At 50.4% G+C, this 18,363-nt stretch overlaps 4 protein-coding genes across 4 annotated transcripts in view; 1 reads left to right on the forward strand and 3 right to left on the reverse strand.

The window, feature by feature from the left end:
• The window catches only part of BDP81DRAFT_454698 (uncharacterized protein), a gene marked incomplete at both ends in the record, with an annotated part of 28,008 nt that extends 23,558 nt beyond the window's left edge, over positions 1-4,450 (reverse strand). Inside the window, 2 exons of the mRNA XM_060592974.1 lie at positions 40-3,787; positions 3,887-4,450. Coding sequence (XP_060439301.1) covers positions 40-3,787; positions 3,887-4,450 — 4,312 coding nt within the window. The remainder of the gene's footprint in view (positions 1-39; positions 3,788-3,886) is intronic.
• A 2,167-nt stretch (positions 4,451-6,617) lies between these two features.
• On the reverse strand, positions 6,618-7,820 carry BDP81DRAFT_440000 (uncharacterized protein). The gene is made up of 2 exons (XM_060591461.1): positions 6,907-7,820; positions 6,618-6,640 (listed from the first exon to the last, which is right to left on the reverse strand). The coding sequence occupies exon 1, from the start codon at positions 7,602-7,604 to the stop codon at positions 7,104-7,106; it is 501 nt and encodes a 166-aa protein (XP_060439302.1). The 5' UTR covers positions 7,605-7,820; the 3' UTR covers positions 6,618-6,640; positions 6,907-7,103.
• Positions 7,821-8,817: 997 nt separating this feature from the next.
• On the forward strand, positions 8,818-14,762 carry BDP81DRAFT_137756 (ABC multidrug transporter). The gene is made up of 17 exons (XM_060581803.1): positions 8,818-9,329; positions 9,404-9,938; positions 10,004-10,236; positions 10,305-10,584; positions 10,639-10,722; positions 10,815-10,964; positions 11,023-11,804; positions 11,870-12,032; positions 12,087-12,431; positions 12,500-12,623; positions 12,683-12,754; positions 12,808-12,858; positions 12,911-12,975; positions 13,034-13,199; positions 13,263-13,799; positions 13,868-14,242; positions 14,328-14,762. The coding sequence occupies exons 1-17, from the start codon at positions 9,102-9,104 to the stop codon at positions 14,542-14,544; spliced, it is 4,407 nt and encodes a 1,468-aa protein (XP_060439303.1). The 5' UTR covers positions 8,818-9,101; the 3' UTR covers positions 14,545-14,762.
• Positions 14,763-17,485: 2,723 nt separating this feature from the next.
• Positions 17,486-17,971, reverse strand: BDP81DRAFT_399621 (HotDog domain-containing protein; the record flags this gene model as incomplete). Its single annotated transcript, XM_060588595.1, has 1 exon — positions 17,486-17,971. The coding sequence occupies one exon, from the start codon at positions 17,969-17,971 to the stop codon at positions 17,486-17,488; it is 486 nt and encodes a 161-aa protein (XP_060439304.1).
• Positions 17,972-18,363: the final 392 nt, after the last annotated feature.

Consider the following 18,363-nt stretch of genomic DNA (forward strand, 5'->3'; position numbering starts at 1 on the left):
ATGTTAGCAAGACTTTCGCGTTTGTGTCTCGTACAATACCGTTAAGTCTGTCAATGGGGTGGGAGTGGTCCAGGGCGACGAAAGCTGCTCCAGCTTTGAGAACGGCAATCATGGACACAATGGTCCAGGCAGATTTCTCAAAGCACAGAGGCACAATCTCTCCACTCGATACCCCCAGCGACACAAGGTAGAGGCTTAGTCTAGTGGAACGATCTTCAAGTTCTGCGTAGGTAAGATTGTCGTCCCACGAACAGATTGCCTGCCTGTCTGGCTGCTGCATAGCCTGAAGCCTGACGAGTTCGTGTATACAGGCTTCCACAGTAGTTGGTGCTCTAAAGTTCCATCTAGAGAGCTGCTGTATATCGCAAGGGCTGAAGAAATCAACGTCTCCTAGTTTGCGTTCCGGGTTAGTGGTAATTTGGTCGATCACATGCTCGAACTGGTGCAGCACGCGCGCCATGTAGTCGGTCGTGAGGCACGCGGGATTATATCTCGCGATTATCTCAACGCGGTCACTTCCCAGGGTGCACTCGACTAGGAGGGGGTAGGTGTGGCCGTTCATGCCACCCTTGTTCGTAAATTGAATGTCGAGGCCGGACGAAACTGTGGCCTCTTCTGACTGAGGCTGGATAACGAGGACATTTTGAAAGCCACAGCCGGACTTGGCGTCACTGTTGATGGCACTGATGTTCTGCAAGCCAAAATGCTCAAAAGGGATCATTTCGGTCGAGGAAGATTGCAGTGCCGCCAGGAAATCGGACACGCTTCGCTCCCTGTCGATACGGACTCTGATTGGTACAGTTGTGATTGTCGGTCCCATCATCGTGTCAATCCCATCGAGGGACGCGTTACGACCCGTGACGGTCGCGCCAAAGGTGAAGTCGTCTTGATCAGAGTTCTTCCCGACAACCAGCGCCCATGCCGCCCGGAGAATAGTAGACGGAGTGATGTCGGACGCTGTCGGTGAAAAGCTGATGGCATGAGTCGCAACGCTCTCGACGATGGAATCCTTGGCAGTTTCGTGTGTGACTGGCTTCGGAAAGTAGCCTGGTCTCGATTGATCCAACTGCTGACTCCAGAATTGGCTTGCGATCCCCTTGTCGAGATCCTGGAGGTGACGGATAAACGATTTGAATGGCATAGATAGAGAAACTGGCGTGCCGTCGTAGAGGTTGGCGAGTTTCTCGGTGAGCATGGGAATGCACCAGCCATCAAAGACACAGTGATGCGCCGTCCAAACGAAGTACCTCTCCCGGCCGTTCCCAACGATTGCGTGACGACTCAATGAGTCTCCATAGGTCATGTTGGCGGGTTTGTCCTCGACAAGGTAGACGTCGAGGCTGAGCTCGCTGTCCTCCCAGGAGGTAGTCCCATCAATGACAACCTGTAAAGATCCTATTTCATCGTTGTGAACAATCGTGGTTCGGAGGATCTGTGTGGTTTGGACGGCCTCCTCCCATGCATCCTTGAAACGTTGGATGTCGACCTCAGGACCGAGTTGGAAAACGTTCCTAGCCATGTAAGAGCCAGGTTCCTTGTCCGACAAGAGCATCAAACCCTCTTGCAGGGGCGTGCAAGGGAAGATGTCTGTGATAGACTCGACAGGTACAGAGCACTGCTCAGCAGCATTCTGTAGAACTGAGGTCTGGTGGTGTTTGTCAATCAGGGAAAAGGGCTCAGCCAGAGCCAAGGTAGTCTCGTCCTCCGCGTCAGTGACACGAGTCATTAGAGCAGCCATCTGAGCCAGAGTCGGCCCCCGAAAGATGTCAGCAACACTGAGTGACACTTTGTCTTTTCTCAAAGAGATTGAAAGCTTCATCGCAGTCAAAGAGTCGCCACCAAGCCGGAAGAAGCTGTCTTCTGGGCGGATGGCTTTCGCTTGTGACAGACAAAGAATATTCAACCAGTGTCCGGAGAGCATTGACTGAGTCGTAGACATTGACTCACTGTTCTCAGCAGATATAGAGTCAACGAGAGAATAGCTGTCAATTTGTGCGCTTGAGAGTCGGGCGATATGGGCGCGGATTGTCCGCTTGTCCAATTTGCCAGCGATCGTTATTGGCAGACTAAAAACCGGCATGTACATCGATGGTATCATGTACCCGGGTAAGCGACTTGAGAGCCTCTCCTCCAGAGCCAGAAGCTTGGGACGAAGGTCTTCTGATATAGGCAGGAAGATTTCGCCGAATGAGCTCTCTGCCGAATGGCTCTCCTGCTCGACGCAGACGAAGGCAACGAGGGTCTTGCGAGCATCGGATCCGAACTGAACCAAATCAACAGCGACTTGACTGGCCTTGCTCAGATTTGCCAGGACATGGAATTCGATATCGGACAACTCGACGCGTTGACCATTGATCTTAACTTGGTGATCTTTGCGACCCAAGTAGATCAGGGTACCGTCTTCGCTATACCGGACTAAATCACCAGACTTGTACATACGTCGTTGGCGACCGGACCGATCGGAGGCCCAATGAGGATCATAGATGAATCCAGCTTGCGTCTTCTCCGGATCATTCAGATAACCTCGCGCCATGAGAGGAGTTTCAATGAGCAATTCGCCCACGGCTCCAAGAGGCTTGAGGCGATTATGGTCGTTCGGATCGACAACCCAGCAGATGGTCTCGAGACCGAGACCGATGTTGGCAGGCTCATCATCCATGCACATGGGCCCGTAAGCAGTACACAAAGAACATTCTGCGGGACCATAGCCGTTGTACAATTTGAGAACGCCGGACCAGGTCGTCATAGCTTCCTTTGTGATTGCTTCGCCCGCAAGCACCAGGGTTTTCAGGCTAGGCACTAACGTCGGATCTAAGAGGCCGGCGACTGTCGTCGTCAAGTTGGCATAGTTGACGCCCATGTCAGCGATGAATCCGGAAAGGTTGCTCATGCGCTCTTGATCTGACGGGATGCACACGCACCCCCCGGCCATCAGGTTCGTGCACATGTCGGAGAGGGCAATGTCAAAGGTATATGAGGCAAATTGCAACACACGATCGCCCGGTCCCATGTTGAAGGCCACAGCCTGTGCAGCGGATGCCGTACAAACAGCGTTGTGCTCGAGGACGATGCCCTTTGGCTTGCCTGTGGTTCCAGAGGTGAAGATGACGAGGGCGGCGTGGTGGGGAGCAACTAATGTCCTTGGTGGTGACGTCTTCTTAGGCAATGTGTCCATGAGGTCTTGGTCGACAACAAGAGTTTGAATGTCCAATGTTGAAACTCGACTCGAACTAGAGGATGATGTCAAAACAAGGCTTGCCTGACATGTTGAGATGATGTCGTGAAGTCTCTGGTCAGGATGGCCAACATCCATGGGTACAAAGGCGCCGCCAGCCTTCAAGATAGCCCACCAAGATACTAGGGCCCAGACGCTTTTTTCAAAGAGAACAGGAACAAAAATATCTGGGCCGACGCCAAGATTCACGAGGCGATGTGACAGGCTATTCGCCAAGTCGTCAAGTTGGCGAAATGTGAGGTCTCCTTGCCGCGTAGCCACGGCGATAGCGTCGGGTTGAGAGTTGACGCGGGATTCAAAAACTTTGTGTACACAGCTTTGAATTGCTTGCGGATTTCCATGGTTCCAGCGCTCGAGTTCTTCTAGGTGAGATGCCGGAACAACGTCCAACGATGGGATTGGTGTTGTGTATTGCGATGTGATGAGATTGACCATGTGGTTGAAGGTCGTAGCGATATGGCCGGCCTCCCAGTCGGACACAAGGGATGTTTCGTACTCTACATGTAGGCTGATAGAGTGCCTCCGAATGCCTAAGTGGATTGTACAAGCAATCTATCAAATTTGTGAGAAAAATCGCCCAATTAGACTTTCACGGCATTTCACATGCGCGCTGTGAGCGTTCGCCAAAAAGACATGAACATGACAGCGTACCTGATTGTTGTCGTTTACCTCTGACGGAAGAACGACGTTGGATGACACCTGATCACCATGATCCCACAGTGCCAGTTTGGTGTTATATAAGGAGCCAGTGATTCCATGTGCAGCCCCCCAAGCCTGGGCGATGTTCACCATCTTGAAATCGCCGCTGCTAGACTGATCAGCGTCCATGTCGCTGACGACTTGTGCACAAGTCGTATTATTCCCGAATTGGAAACGGACAAGAGATTCCCGGGGGGCACATATGGTCGCGTGCTCTCCCGAAACCTCGTCAGCTCCCAGAGAGCCTTCAACGACTTCAAAGAGCACGCCGTCAGTGTTGGCGTAGGCGTGGAGAGCCATAGCCCAGGCTGCCTTCAGAGCAGCGGCCAAGGGCACGTCAATTTCGGTGCAGAACTGCTGGATTTTCGCCAGACCGTCTTCATGGACAGGAATGTCCATGGTGCGATGCTGGTTGTCGACAGATCGAAAACCGCCAGCGAGATTGAGGGTGCAAGGCTCGAGACTGGCAACGTAAGTCTGCCAAAAGGCGATCATCTGGGTACGGCTGGGGTTCATTTTGTCGGTTACGTGTAGTAAGATGATAGTCTACAGGTTTGTTTGTGTAAGACTGTCTGCGTGAAACGTTCAAGTGGGATTTGACGAAGATATTGATGAGTGTGAATGGAACTAGCCAGTGGACTGATGTGAGACGCGATTTGGGATGGAAATTTTTCAGCAAACCAAGGAGAACTAAGCGGCTATTATTGAGACTTCTCAATCATTGACGGCAATATCCTAGACGAAAAGATCCATGTTCGGAATGTCCAGGCAGCCTGATGCAATGTTCTGGTGGGGTTTGCTGAAGGCTCCGAACTGGAACTTTGGACCTCACGCGGACGCACAAACTGCAGTCTTGCTACATTCAACACGATCTTCCGGTATAGTGGAAGTGACTTCGTGTCGACCAAGTTCAAACCAGGGTCAGGAAGCTCTTCGACACATTCGATCGATGCTCCGATCTGTGGTGAGAGCTAGCCAAACGGGCATAGAGACCGGGTTGAAGAGCCAATACAGCGGACGGCTGGTCGACGCTGCATATGAGGAACATGATGATGGCTAGGCGAGCTTTCTGTGGTAGATCGATGGAGTAAAAGGCTAGCGGGAACCTGCTCATCGAAGATAAGGTCCTCTTCGTAAAAGGGAGCATTGAAACTATCGACATTTTTGACAAGGCATGGGGACCACTCGAAGCTTTCCAGCTAATTGAACGGATGCTATGTCGTGGATCCCAACAGTGGAGAAAGACTGCCCTTGGCGCTTGGTGATCAGGTCGTTTACGATGGCCTTAAAAAGAAACAGTCGTTTTGGTACAGAAGAAAGACTCTGCCAGGGAGCCGGAGCGTGTTTGACTTGATAGTTGAGGATACTTTCTAGTTGCCAACGCACGAGTCATGCCGATTTTGCTAACACGCCATTAAAGCGGAAGCTATAACATCAGGATATCAAGTATGCCTGAGGCGGCATGTTAGCATAGCCAGAGGGGCTGAAAGAATTTGATGTAACGGATACTGGCTCGGCTAATCTTTCTTGTTTTGGCATCCGGCGGAGTTTTCGAACGGGCGGCACTTGTTTGTTGGAGACAGATGCTAGTGGACGCCTTCGGCCTGGCACGAGCCGGAGGCATATTGCTTAAGCCGGAACGGTCTCTCTGTACAAGGAATGCGTTAAAGAGACGCTAGGTTAACAAGACGCCTGGACGAACTGAAGGCAGATGAAAAGCGGGATTTGGCAGGCATCCGATATAAAGTTCGTAGTATGAAGACCGGGTTCGATTGAACGACTGGGCGTCGGTCGTTATGATCTCTCTCGCTTACGTGGAATAGCCGAGATCCTTCCGCTTCTCGCACTGAGTCCCTATTGGGTTACCCGAATGAAATCTCAGTCTAGGTCCAAAATAACTTGGAGGATTAGGCATTTAACCTCACTCTCGGCCTACTCCATGTCCTCTTTACAACCAAATCATGCGTGATGTGGATGCGTTCGGGGGAGGGGCTCTTGGTGGGGCTGACGTAGGGGTTTGCTACTGCGGATGCTATGACGGATGCTAAAGCCCCTTGCGCCTGATGACGCGACATGGGGTTCGCGGCCGGGAGCTGTGAGAACCACTTAATATGGTTCATTTGGTTGGAGACGGCAAGCTTCTCCGTTTTACGGATATGGAAGTCGGTTCCCCTACAACGGAGGGAATGGGTGGTGGATCGGGCCATATTGTGTAATAGCGGATGTTTAATGAAGCTTTCCTCGTTTCCGACTTCGGGGCCCGGTTGTCACGGGCTACGCCCCACTTCAAGGCTATGCCTTCATTTATGGAAGTTTCTACAACATCCGAGAAGGGGGGTTCTATCTTACTCGCAGAACTCCACCTGTTCAACGGAATATTCCAGAAGATCTGCCCATAGCCTATAAGTCTACGGACAGATCCTGCGCTCTTTAGTTTAGTTTAGTCTTTCTTCTTCAGCTTTGCAATTTAACAAATAAAGCCTAGTATAGCTGTGAACAACTCTAACTAGAGCCTGTGTCACCGGTGATACTTTCAATTACTAGAAGGTAATCCAAGTCAAATCGGGATGCTTGCTCAGTTTGGTGCAAGGTGCAACAGGCCTTACTAGTCCTTATCGTGTCTAATTCTTCATAGCTGATGATGAGCGATACGGGTATAGGTGTTAGAGAATTGAATGATCTGGGAGACGGCCGGCGAAGCATAAGGTACGTGTACTACCTGACTGACTCTTACCCGACTCTGCCAGAAGATTTCATAAGTATCTAAATATGTTAGTGCTCATTTGATCCAAAACCTGTTCTGATCCCTTGCCTCGAGAAAGCGGAGAGCTTCAAAGCCAGCATAGGCTGAGAATGTGCCAAACCTCGAGCTTACATATTCCTGACGAAAGTGCGCAACGTCTGGTATTTCCGCAGTTTCTTCTGATTTTCCCTCGACATTCTAGGCCTTTACTGAGTTGCTTCGTGTTCAGAAAACTTCAATTCATTGTCCGTGACAGAAATTTGTCGATAGTAGAATGGCAGAAGAGAACATGAATGCTGCGAAACACATTTGATACCAATTCCAACAGTGTTGCGCTCCATTGTGTTCAAAATTTCAAGCGACAATTTTCCTTTTTCTCTGCACATCAAGTCGGTTTACTTCGAACTTGATGGCGAAAATTGCCGTCTACTTCTCCGAAACAGGCTTCTTAGATAGATCCACGCCAAAAATACCCCCTCCAATCTGAACCCCAAACTTCTTAGGGCCAAAACTGAACCGTGAGCCGTCAGCAGAGGAGTCTGCAGTGGGAGCAGCATCATCTTGTCCGTTGAGGACAACTCTGAGGCCGCGCTGCTCAAAGAAACCACGATTCCAACCCTCGACAATTTCCATCAAGCGCTTTTCCTTGTATTCCTCCATGTTTGTCGCCTGCTTTTTGTCGTCCACGGTGTTGGCGTCGAGTGCCGCGGTAATGTTGGAGGCGAAGGCGGCCCAGTCCTGGACGGAGATGTCGCGACTCTTCCAAACCTCAGCAGGGTCGGGAAACGGGAGGGAGAGAGAGGTGGCGCCGGTTCCGACGATGATGTGATGGACCGCAACGGAGTCTGGACGCGGAAAGGGCGGCTGGCGGGCGACGGCGGAGACGGCGTCGTCGTATGAGGGAGGAGGAGGGAGGTCAGAGCTCATATTTTCAAGCTGGAAGTTTGTAGGATCAATAGCTGAGAGAGGAATCGAGACTTTCGCCGTGTAGAATGGTAAGATGCGTGTCAATGCGGATATCCTGACACCTTAACAGAATTGGTTTTCAGAGTTCACGTCTTGGGATCCACTGCTTCTTGAACCAACAGATCAGAAATCCAGTTTGGGTGTTGGGACAGTTCTGATGGCAAAGTACGTTGGCCTCTCCAGAATGTGTAGAACCAACGGGCAAACACCACTTCATAATTCAGCTCTACGAGAGGGGGCTTGCTGCGGCACAGCCCTGCTGTCACTTACCATCATGGCCTAAAAACACCAAATGTCGGGATCTCTGTACATGTGGATATCGTGCCAATGTACTTCAGGTAGGCTTGGGGGCCGGCATTGCTACTTACTTAATTACGCATTGAGGAAGGCACATTTTCATGGCCTGGATTGTGCCTTGCACCATTTCGGCAGGACGGAATTGAGACTTCATGAGGTTTGAACTAGACCTCATTCTTTTGTACGAAATGGGACGGACACGCACCCTTTACCACACCATTTAAGCTGTTCGGGCTTGCAACGGCCGTATAGACCACCAATCAGCTTGTTGCTGTTACTCGTGATTCTGCGGCGCATATCGGCAAAGATAAGCAGGGGTTCGCTTTCTATCCAGCAACATAAGTTCCTTACTTTAGTGCATCGCAGAATTAACAGCATATGCACTTTTAGAAGCCTGTTGGACCCTGATCGATACAACCCAGAGTTCTAGACTCGTCTGTTGGCCTTTAAGATGAGAAGCTGGGGGAAAGTCAAGGTCACTGGGTCAGCATGGTGGCCAGGGGGTGAGGTGACAACGAGGCAAGTCTGGCTTGTTGGTTCGTCCAATTTCACGCCGTCCAACCAACAGAGCTCAGTGAAGAAGTCCTAACACCCCTGCTCACACCAGTTCGGATGAATGCAGGTTAGGGTCACATCAAGCCTTTTTCGACGCCAGTCCAGCTTTGGTAGCTGCTTAGCCTGCTTGTCCTGTGCATCCGCCCTTGTAACACATCTCCCTGCGTCTAAACTCGTTTGGTCCCTCAACCACGCCATTTCATGCAGGGAACAGGGATGTTGCAGCCGAGACCACCCATTCTATATAGCTGAACGTGCAAACAATTCCGTCGCCTTATCACCAAGCAAGCAAGACCAATTGGTGCCGTTAACAGCTACCAAAGCGATGTCTTCCAGTTTGTATTCACTACTCATAACAATGGCACCTTCTCGTCATTTCTTTCTGCTCGTGTGAAGAGCCAAGTGGCTGTTGTGGTTTTGTACATCAATAAGCCAAGGACAAACTATTAGACAGTACAGTGCTCCACTTGCGTCTTGAATCTCCTTTACCGCCGCACTTGGACAGATCAGCTTGGTCGACCTCGAAGTCATCGTGACCAAGTAGAATTTCTCAACTTTGTCGCCTCGTTTCAACACCTACATTGCTTCTTGAGAGATCTCCCTTCAATGGCCACCATGGCGACTTGTGCATCGCCAGGCGACCCTGGTGATTTCGCATTTGGCCCGGTGGTGAACTCTTGCGTTCGTAAATTTGACTTCACGCTCCTGTTTGAGGACACGATTTTGTCGATTCTCCCATCTTCAATTTTCATCATCTCGGCGGCCTGGAGGATTCTCTCTCGCTTTTCGGAACAGCACAAGGTTGCAGGCAATGCCTTTCGCCTGTTTAAACTGGTAAATCTAGCTTCCATTGACAGCCTGTTTGAAATTTATTCAATTACAGCTTACTAACAGCGAAAACCCTCCAGGCTCCGATCCTAGCTCTTACTGCCATCTCTGTCGCTCTCACCGCACTTTGGGCGTGCAACACAGATCTCACGTTAAACAGAACAGCAGCCATTGCCGCCGCCGCCTTAACCACCCTTGACAGCATCTTCGTGGCTGCTCTATCTTATACAGAGCACTCACGATCACTCAGCCCGTCATTGTTATTGAGCGCGTTTTTGGCCTTGTCTACCATCTTCGATGCTGTCCACCTGCGGACCCTTTGGGTGAAATCGGTGGGGACCCCACTAGTATCACTCTCAACCGCAGCTTTTGCTCTGAAGTTTGCGCTTCTTGTCCAGGAGGAAGCTAGCAAGAGACGATGGATCATTGACGATTCGGGCGAGTGCAGCTCTGAAGAAACCGCTGGTCTGTTCAATCGTATTGGTTTCCACTGGCTCAATAGTCTGCTTTACAAGGGCTACTCTTCTCCGCTATCAATTGCCAAGCTCCCCGCCATTGATAGACAACTGCTTTCCGATTCTCTTTGGAACCGCCTTGGACAGAAGTGGAAGAACTGTGAGTGAATTCCGTAATCGTGCCGTATCCTTGCCGCTACTAACATACCTGGTTCAACTTGGCAGCAACTAAGCAGGGAAACCATGCCTTACTTGAAGCCATCTTCTCGGCTCTGAAGTGGCCCATTCTGATGCCTGTTCCTGTTTACATGATCCTTGTTGGACTCCAGCTGGCACAACCATTCATGATCAGCACCATCATGGCCTATCTCGCGAGCCCAGTTGACCATTCAGAGGGCCAAAGAAACATTGGATATGGACTGATCGGGGCCTATGGCTTGGTGTACATCTGCATTGCGGTGAGTGGAACTTCTGAAAAATTTTCATCAACTTTGTAGGGTATGATTTGACTTATTATGAGTTGTAGATTGTAACTGCCGGTTGTCAACACCTCGTCTTTCGCTATGCGACCATGATGCGTGGCTGTCTCGTGCTCTTGATCTACGAGAAAACAACCTCCATGAGCATCACAGGCGCTGAGGAAGCTGCTGCGGTCACCTTGATGAGCACTGACGTCGAGAGAATTGTCAATGGCATGTCCAAGATCCACGAGAGTTGGTCGACTCTTCTCCAGATGGCCGTAGCTCTCGCCTTGCTGTACAGACAGCTTGGAGTAGTGTTTATGGTCCCGCTTGGACTATTCTTGCGTAAGCGATGATTCCAACAATACTGGATGGTCCATTTATTGACTTTTTGTCCAGTTTGTGCAGTTGGTGCGGGAGTCCTTTCGGGTTCCGCTGGGGCTTTCCAGGCATCCTGGATGGCGGCTATCCAAAAGAGAGTTGGTAAGACCAACACCTTCTGAAATTCTGGTCATGCGATCTACGTAGTAGCTCGCTACTCATCCGAGTTTGCTAATGTTTGACCTGTTTTGTAGCGGTCACTTCTTCTGTTTTGGGATCTACCAAAGGCGTCAAACTGTCCGGATTTACCGACAAGATGTTCCAGATCATCCAGGACCTTCGCCTCAAGGAAATTGCGTCTGCAGCCAAGTTCAGAACCATGCTGCTCATCATTGTCACACTATGTAAGGTTTATGACGACGCGAAAAGGAAAGAAAGGCCGGCATCACTGACTCATCACAGCATACTCGCCTGGCGCTATCTCCCCAGTCGTAACCTTCGGCGCATACACGGCCATCGCACAAAAGGACCATACCACCCTAGACTCGAACCGAATCTTCACGTCACTAGCCCTTCTCACACTCGTCACTCAGCCGCTGAACGAGCTGTTCGCCCACCTTCCAAACATCTTTGCCTCTATCGCCTGCTTCGGTCGCATCCAATCCTTTCTTCTGTCCCCAGAGACGTCTGCCAAGTCAGAAGTCCGTAGCACTTCCGGCAAACTCGACAGCACGTCCTCCGTCAGTGAATCTCAGAGCGGCTCCTCGGTTTGCCAGGAGTCCGAAAAGCAGCCCACAGCCATAGTGACTTCCATTCTGGATCCTCTAGCCAACGGAAATGCCTTTGAGATTCGCAATGCCAAATTCGGATGGAAGGCAGACGCGGACCCCGCTTTGGCTGACCTCACGCTGGATATTCCCCTTGGAAAGCTCACGATGATCGTCGGGCCTGTGGCCTCTGGAAAATCAACCCTCCTCAAGGCTATCTTGGGTGAAACTCTTGTTGCAGAGGGGACCATTGGCCGATCTTCTGACAGCATCGCCTTCTGTGACCAGATTCCCTGGCTAACAAACGAGACCCTCCGTCGCAATGTCACTGGCTTCTCTCACTTCGAGGCTTCTTGGTACAGTACCGTTATCCGAGCTTGTGCCTTGGAGGAGGACATTGTGACGTTCCCAGATGGCGACCAGGTCATGGTAGGTAGCAAGGGCATTACCCTCAGTGGTGGCCAGAAGCAGCGCGTAGTAAGCATTGATCACTTTGCCGTTATTTCTTTGATAACCCCTTTTCTAATCCACGTGCTCTTTAGGCTATTGCCCGCGCTGTCTATTCCCGACGGGATTGTATTCTCTTTGACGACGTCTTCAGTGGTCTCGACTTTGAGACACAAACTCGCGTCTTCAACAACCTCTTCGGAATATCTGGCCTCTTGAGACAGCGCAATGTCACCGCGCTGTTTGTCACCCACGCTGGTATGTAATTCATCTCGCCACCCCTTTCCTCTCCCTGTCCTGATAATCTTGTAGTACACACTCTTCCTCAAGCAGACTACATCGTCACCCTCGACCAAACCGGCACCATCGCTTCTCGTGGAACATTTGAAGAGCTCAACAAGCAGCCTGGCTACATCAGCAAGTTAGGTCTCATTACCAAGGAAGATGCGATCCAGCGCGATGCAGCACAGGATAACGGCAAATCTGCATTCCAGCCTCAGCAGAAAGATACGGCCACCGATAGTAGTGTTGACGAGGAGACTCAACGCTTGGGTGATCGTTCAATTTACAAGTACTACTTTCAAGCAACTGGTCTTCGCAGCGTCATCGTTTTCCTCATCCTGCAGATTATCTGGGCTTTCCTAACAAAGTTCCCTGGTGCGTTCCTACTTAACCAACCCCGTTCCCACCTCAAACGCGAGCTTTACTGACCAAGTGATTGGTAGAAATTTGGCTTTCATGGTGGGGTGAAGCAAATGACCTACATCCCAATCATGAGACCGGCAAGTACATGGGAGTCTATACCGTGCTTCAAGTTCTCTCACTGGTGGCGCTGGCGGCGGTCTGCCGGTAGGTTCTACTTACTATTGTTTTCGCCTCGAAATCTGTTACTAACATATTTGCTTAAGGCACGTGGTACTTGGTATGGCCGTTACTTCTGGTATCACACTTCATTGGATTCTTCTCGAGAAGGCCCTCCGGCAAGTCATCATTGACTCTTGTAGTACCACCTACTGTTGCTAACAAAGCCAAGTGCACCTTTGTCCTTCTTCGCCACAACAAATACTGGCTCCATCGTCAACAGGTAGGCATGTACATGACTTTTGGTGGACTTTCGAGACTGACCCCCTGTTCAGATTCAGCCAGGACATTCAGTTGATCGACGCTGAGTTGCCGATTGCTCTTCTTAATGTTGCTGCCAGTGAGTCCTTTTATGACTTGACAAACATGGTTGAAAGTCGATACTAACTTTCATCCAGACGGACTCATTTGCATCGCACAGGCTCTCATGATCATTCCTGCATCTTACCAGCTCATTGCAGTTTTCCCGTTCCTTGGCGGTGTCCTCTGGATAATCCAAAGATTCTACCTGCGGACATCACGTCAGCTCCGTTTCCTAGAGCTAGACGCTAAGGCCCCCATGTAGTAAGTGCCATTCCAAGCCAAGGAGATCGTCATTTAGAAGGATCGCGTAATAACGTACGTCAGCTCCCAATTCCTTGAGACTCTGAGCGGACTCTCTACAATCCGTGCATTTGGCTGGCAAAAGGACCTGACGACCCTTATGCGAGACCGCCTGGACATCTCGCAGAGACCAATGTATCTCCTCTACGGCATCCAGCGCTGGCTCACCCTCGTTCTTGACCTCACTGTTGCCGCTCTCGCCATCGTTCTCATCTCTGTCGCAGTCGCTCTGCGCGGTCGTGTGGGCGCAGGATTTGCTGGTGTCGCCTTGTACAACATCATGGGTCTTAGTAGCGCCATGAAAGCGGCCATCACCACATGGACCCTTCTCGAGACTTCAATCGGTGCCGTCGCGCGTGTGAAGACTTTCGCTGAGCAGACGCCCGGTGAGAGCCAGGCCGAGGAGCCGCAGACGCCACCGGAGTCTTGGCCCGGGAGTGGAGCGATTAGCCTCCACAATGTGACTGCTTCGTATGGCGAGGGAATGGACAACGTTCTCTCAAAGGTTTCTCTCACAGTTCTGCCTGGTCAGAAAGTTGGCATTTGTGGACGAAGCGGAAGGTATGTTTGTTTTCATCGATCACATTCGTGGCATCTTGGTGACACTTGGCTGATCACCCTCTTTGCAGCGGCAAGAGTTCTCTGCTCCTTACTCTCCTCCACCTCATCGACTGCAGCGAGGGTCAGATCATCATTGACGGCGTTGACATCGCGACAATGCCACGCGAAGTTCTGCGTCAACGATTGAACGCGCTTCCTCAAGAGCCTCCCTTTTTCAGCGGTAGTATACGCCTTAACTGCGACCCCGAAGGCACAACCTTAGATGAGACCATCACCGAGGCCCTCCGCGCCGTTGGCCTCTGGGGTTTGATTGAGGAGAAGGGTGGACTCGATGCAGACTTCACCGATGACTTATTCTCGCACGGACAGAAACAGGTGTTCTGCTTGGCGAGAGGTATCCTCCGCCCGTCAAAGATTGTGGTCATGGATGAAGCTACTAGCAGGTATGTCTGGCTTGTCCACTGAGGCCAATACGTGCACAGTGATTGTTTAGTTCTAGGAAGACTTGTGGCTGACCCTCCATGTTAGTGTTGACGTCGACACTGAGAAGCAAATGATGAATGTCATCCGGGAACGATTTGCGGATGCAACCATCATCTCGGTATCTCACCGCCTCGATACCGTTCTTGACTTTGACAAGATCGTGATCCTAGACAAGGGAGTCATCGTCGAGGAAGGTTGCCCCGCGGAGCTTCTTGGTCGGGCTTCTTTGTTCCGAACTCTCTACGAATCGTTCCACAACTAGAAATCGCCAATATCAAATGGAAAGAAACAAGAAGATGTGCGTAGTACTTTGGCCATCTCGATAGGGGCGGTTTTTTCAAGAAAGGGGTTGGTGGTTTGGAGACTTTTTATTCAAGATCGCTCAGTTTCCCAAGCAGCGCCCACCCCAAGGCAATCAATCAAGTTTGAGGCTCATAATTGACTTGATTGACTGGCGATGGCTTCATAATTGATTGATTGATTGATTGAACTTGGCAACTTTACTTGCCTTGGGGTGGGCGCTGTTCCTAAGGCCTCTAACGGTAGTTTAACATGGGTTGCAATTTCGGCCACAGTCATGTATCTATGAGATTCCTGTTGTTTTTTGGTTCAGTTTAGCAAAGAAGTTGTCTGTAGATTACCTGGTCATATCTCGTAGGTTGGCTTTCAAGTTACACTTTGAGCTCTGATTTTCGCAGTTATTTGATCGTATGCATACGTAACATCAAAGTACTTTGGTTTACGTAGGTACACCAAGCAGCTAGCGCGCGAACCATGGGAATACTATTCAAGATCGAGTGTCTATTGCCGATAGAAAAGAAACGCGGGGCAAGCCCTGAAGCAATTGGCACTACGAGCTTCTCTGTAGATAAACTTCCATGATCGTTATCTAGCTGGCTTTAGCGATGTGAGGTGAGGCCTTGGATATTGTCGGATTGGAAGTCCAATTCGACTGCGAGTCAGGGGCAAAACAAGGGCCCCCCTCGGCCCTCTAGTAGACCTCGACTGCCCACCCAACCTACAGTTGGAATCTCCCTTTTACACATTACGCAGAATCAGTCAATATACATCAATTGACCCTTCGTCACCCACAGAGCCTAGTGGTTCGAACCAACTTCCCTGTGATAGGGATACCAACAGATATTGACAAGTTGAATGCATCACACAGCTTTGTCGTACCACCGAACTTCGCATTTGACTACTGACGCGGCACTGCGCTGAACGTTATGTGATTTTACTGAGTGTTGTTCGTTGTGAGCATTTGTTAAGTCTTTACAGTATGTTGTAAGTGTGTGATGACTAGTGATTCTACCTCGGGCAGTGCCCCAATCCACGCTGCCCGACACTTAACATCAGATGAGTCCGCATTTCCATGTCCCCATGGGCTCTACAAAAGTTCCGCGTGCTTCTACTAACGTACCTGCATAGCGAGCGACGCATCATAGCGAGCGACGCACGTCCTCCCAATTCTACCCTCTTCATCTTTAGGTCACCTTTTCTCCACGTACGAACATGCAATCCTCCTCAATTGAAAGTCGAATTACCCTTGCCCTCCAAGCTATTGAAAAAGACCCGAAAATGTCTATACGAAGAGCTGCCTCTATCTATGAGGTCCCTGAATCAACCCTCCGCCACCGACGCGCTGGACGCGTCGCACGAGGTGAAACACGACCAAATTCGATGAAGATGACTATAACAGAAGAGGAGGTGATTCTTGAACGAGTTATTGACCTAATCGATCGAGGGTTCCCTCCGCGACAAGAAGACGTACGAGAAATGGCCGACCAACTCCTAAACGCACGCGATGGGACGCGTACTGGACCGCGATGGGCAGAGAACTTCGTACGACGCGTCCCTGAATTGAAAATGCGGTTTCAACGTCGAATCGACTATCAGAGGGCCTTAGCTGAGGATCCTACGATTATACAAGGCTGGTTTGCACTTGTGCGAAACACAATTGCAAAGTATGGGATACAGGATAACGATATCTATAATTTTGACGAGACTGGTTTCCTGATGGGAATGCTATCGCACGCAAAGGTTGTTACGACTTCTGACCGTAAGGGAAGGCCTCGTACGAAACAGCCTGGCAATCGAGAATGGGTTTCTGTCATTCAGGGTGTATGTGCGGATGGCTGGGCGCTGCCTCCGTACGTCATCGTAAAGGGCAAATATCACCTCCTCTCGTGGTATAGTAATGGCCAATTTCCAGCCACATGGCGTATCCATCCAAGCGAAAATGGATGGACGACAAATGATATTGGCCTAGATTGGCTAAAGCACTTTAATCAGTGTACAAGGACTCGTACGAAGGGCTCTTATCGCCTCTTGATCCTTGATGGCCATAATAGCCATAAATCGACTGACTTTGACGAATACTGCAAGGAACAAAACATTATTGCTCTTTGTATGCCTCCCCATTCATCACACGAGCTTCAGCCTCTTGATGTTGGGTGCTTTAGCCCGTTAAAGTACTCGTACGGCAAGGAAATCGAGAAGATGATGCGGATACAGATTTCCCATAGTACAAAGGATGACTTCTTTCCTGCCTTTAAAGCAGCATTCTTTACTTCCATGGGCGAAAATAACGTACGAGCTGGTTTTAGGCAGGCAGGCCTTGTACCTTTTAACCCTGAAGTGGTTATTTCTCGCTTGGATTTCAAGCCAAAGACGCCAACACCATCAAACTCACGGCCAAGCAGCCAAGGCTCCTGGGACCCAAGGACACCAATTACAGCACTAGAGGGCGTACGAAGTGCTACCTCCCTTAAAAGGAAGATCCAAGCACATCAAGGTAGCTCACCAACAGCAATGTACGAAGTAATTGACTTCCAGGCCAGAGGTATTAGCAAGTTAGCCCATAGGCTTGCTATTATTGAGGCTGAGAACCGTAAGCTTCGTACGGGGATAGAGGTACTAAGTAAGCGCCGGAGGGCAAAAAAGACCCGGCTACGTCTTGGAGGGTCACTTAATAGTGCTGAAGCAGAGGCACTACAAGTAGAGAAGGGTGGTGTTAATGCTGGAGGAGAGAATAACCCTCAGAAGGAGGGTCGTACGGAAGGTGCTGAACCACGCGCGCGACGATGTGGTAATTGCGGGAAGCCTGGACATAACGCACGAACCTGTGAAGTGGTTTGGGATAGTAATGAGGAAGAGGGTGATATATAGTTTTAATTGATTTCGTACGTTGTGGCTAAGTTAACTTATACATAAGGTAGAAAGGTTTGAGAGAGTGCGTCGCTCGCTATGATGCGTCGCTCGCTATGCAGGTACGTTAGCTTCTGTCCCGTCTTGATATTCTCGACAGATCCAACCACTTGAGCCATCCGTCCCGCAGCGCTCTGCACGCGCGCGCAGACAGCCACCAAGCCCCAGCCTCCATCGGATCCCAAGAAGACAGGGGCTTTGTACGTGAGCTCCAGCGTAGCCGTCACAGCGACCTTGCGAGCGGGCAAACGTTCGACGGCTGTACAACCCATGATCTCGTCCACAAGGGCGGCTGACGCACCGCCGTGCAAGATGTTAGGGTGGCCCGCTAGCTGGGGCCCGACGACGTACAGCGCTACGACGGAGCCCAATGCCGTATCTATGTACACCAGCGGCGGCGGGAACGAGGTATCAGGGATGAGGTGACCGGAGAAGGGTGTTGGGGAGGGGTAGACTGCCCGGGAAGGTGTGATGTTGCGCATTTTGGTGATGGATGGAGAGGTGGATGTTGCAGCCGCTAGAGGAGGGCTGTTTCCATCGCTTCTTGGTCGATATTTGGGGGTAGATCTGTGGCTACAATGATGTTGTTGACATGAGATTCCATCAAACCCAACCCAGAGGGCGCGAACGCGGATGATGCATTTTGCAAGGCCACCATCTTGATGTTTCCTCCATGTAGCTGCTTCAAAGTGACTTGATGGATTTTTGATAATGGGGCAAAAGACTTAGATCATGAAATGGTGGCATAGCTTTTTGAGAGAGGCGTGTCGCTATTTAAAAGTTTTTTGTCCCGTCGTAGCTTGTAATACTACCTCGCTCTTATAGCTGAATTCAACATCTGATTTTGCCCAAGGTACCTTAGTCCAACTTTTCG

This window comes from Colletotrichum phormii (genome assembly GCF_030913505.1).
Source record: "Colletotrichum phormii strain CBS 102054 chromosome Unknown BDP81scaffold_30, whole genome shotgun sequence".
Taxonomy (NCBI): Eukaryota; Fungi; Ascomycota; class Sordariomycetes; order Glomerellales; family Glomerellaceae; genus Colletotrichum; species Colletotrichum phormii.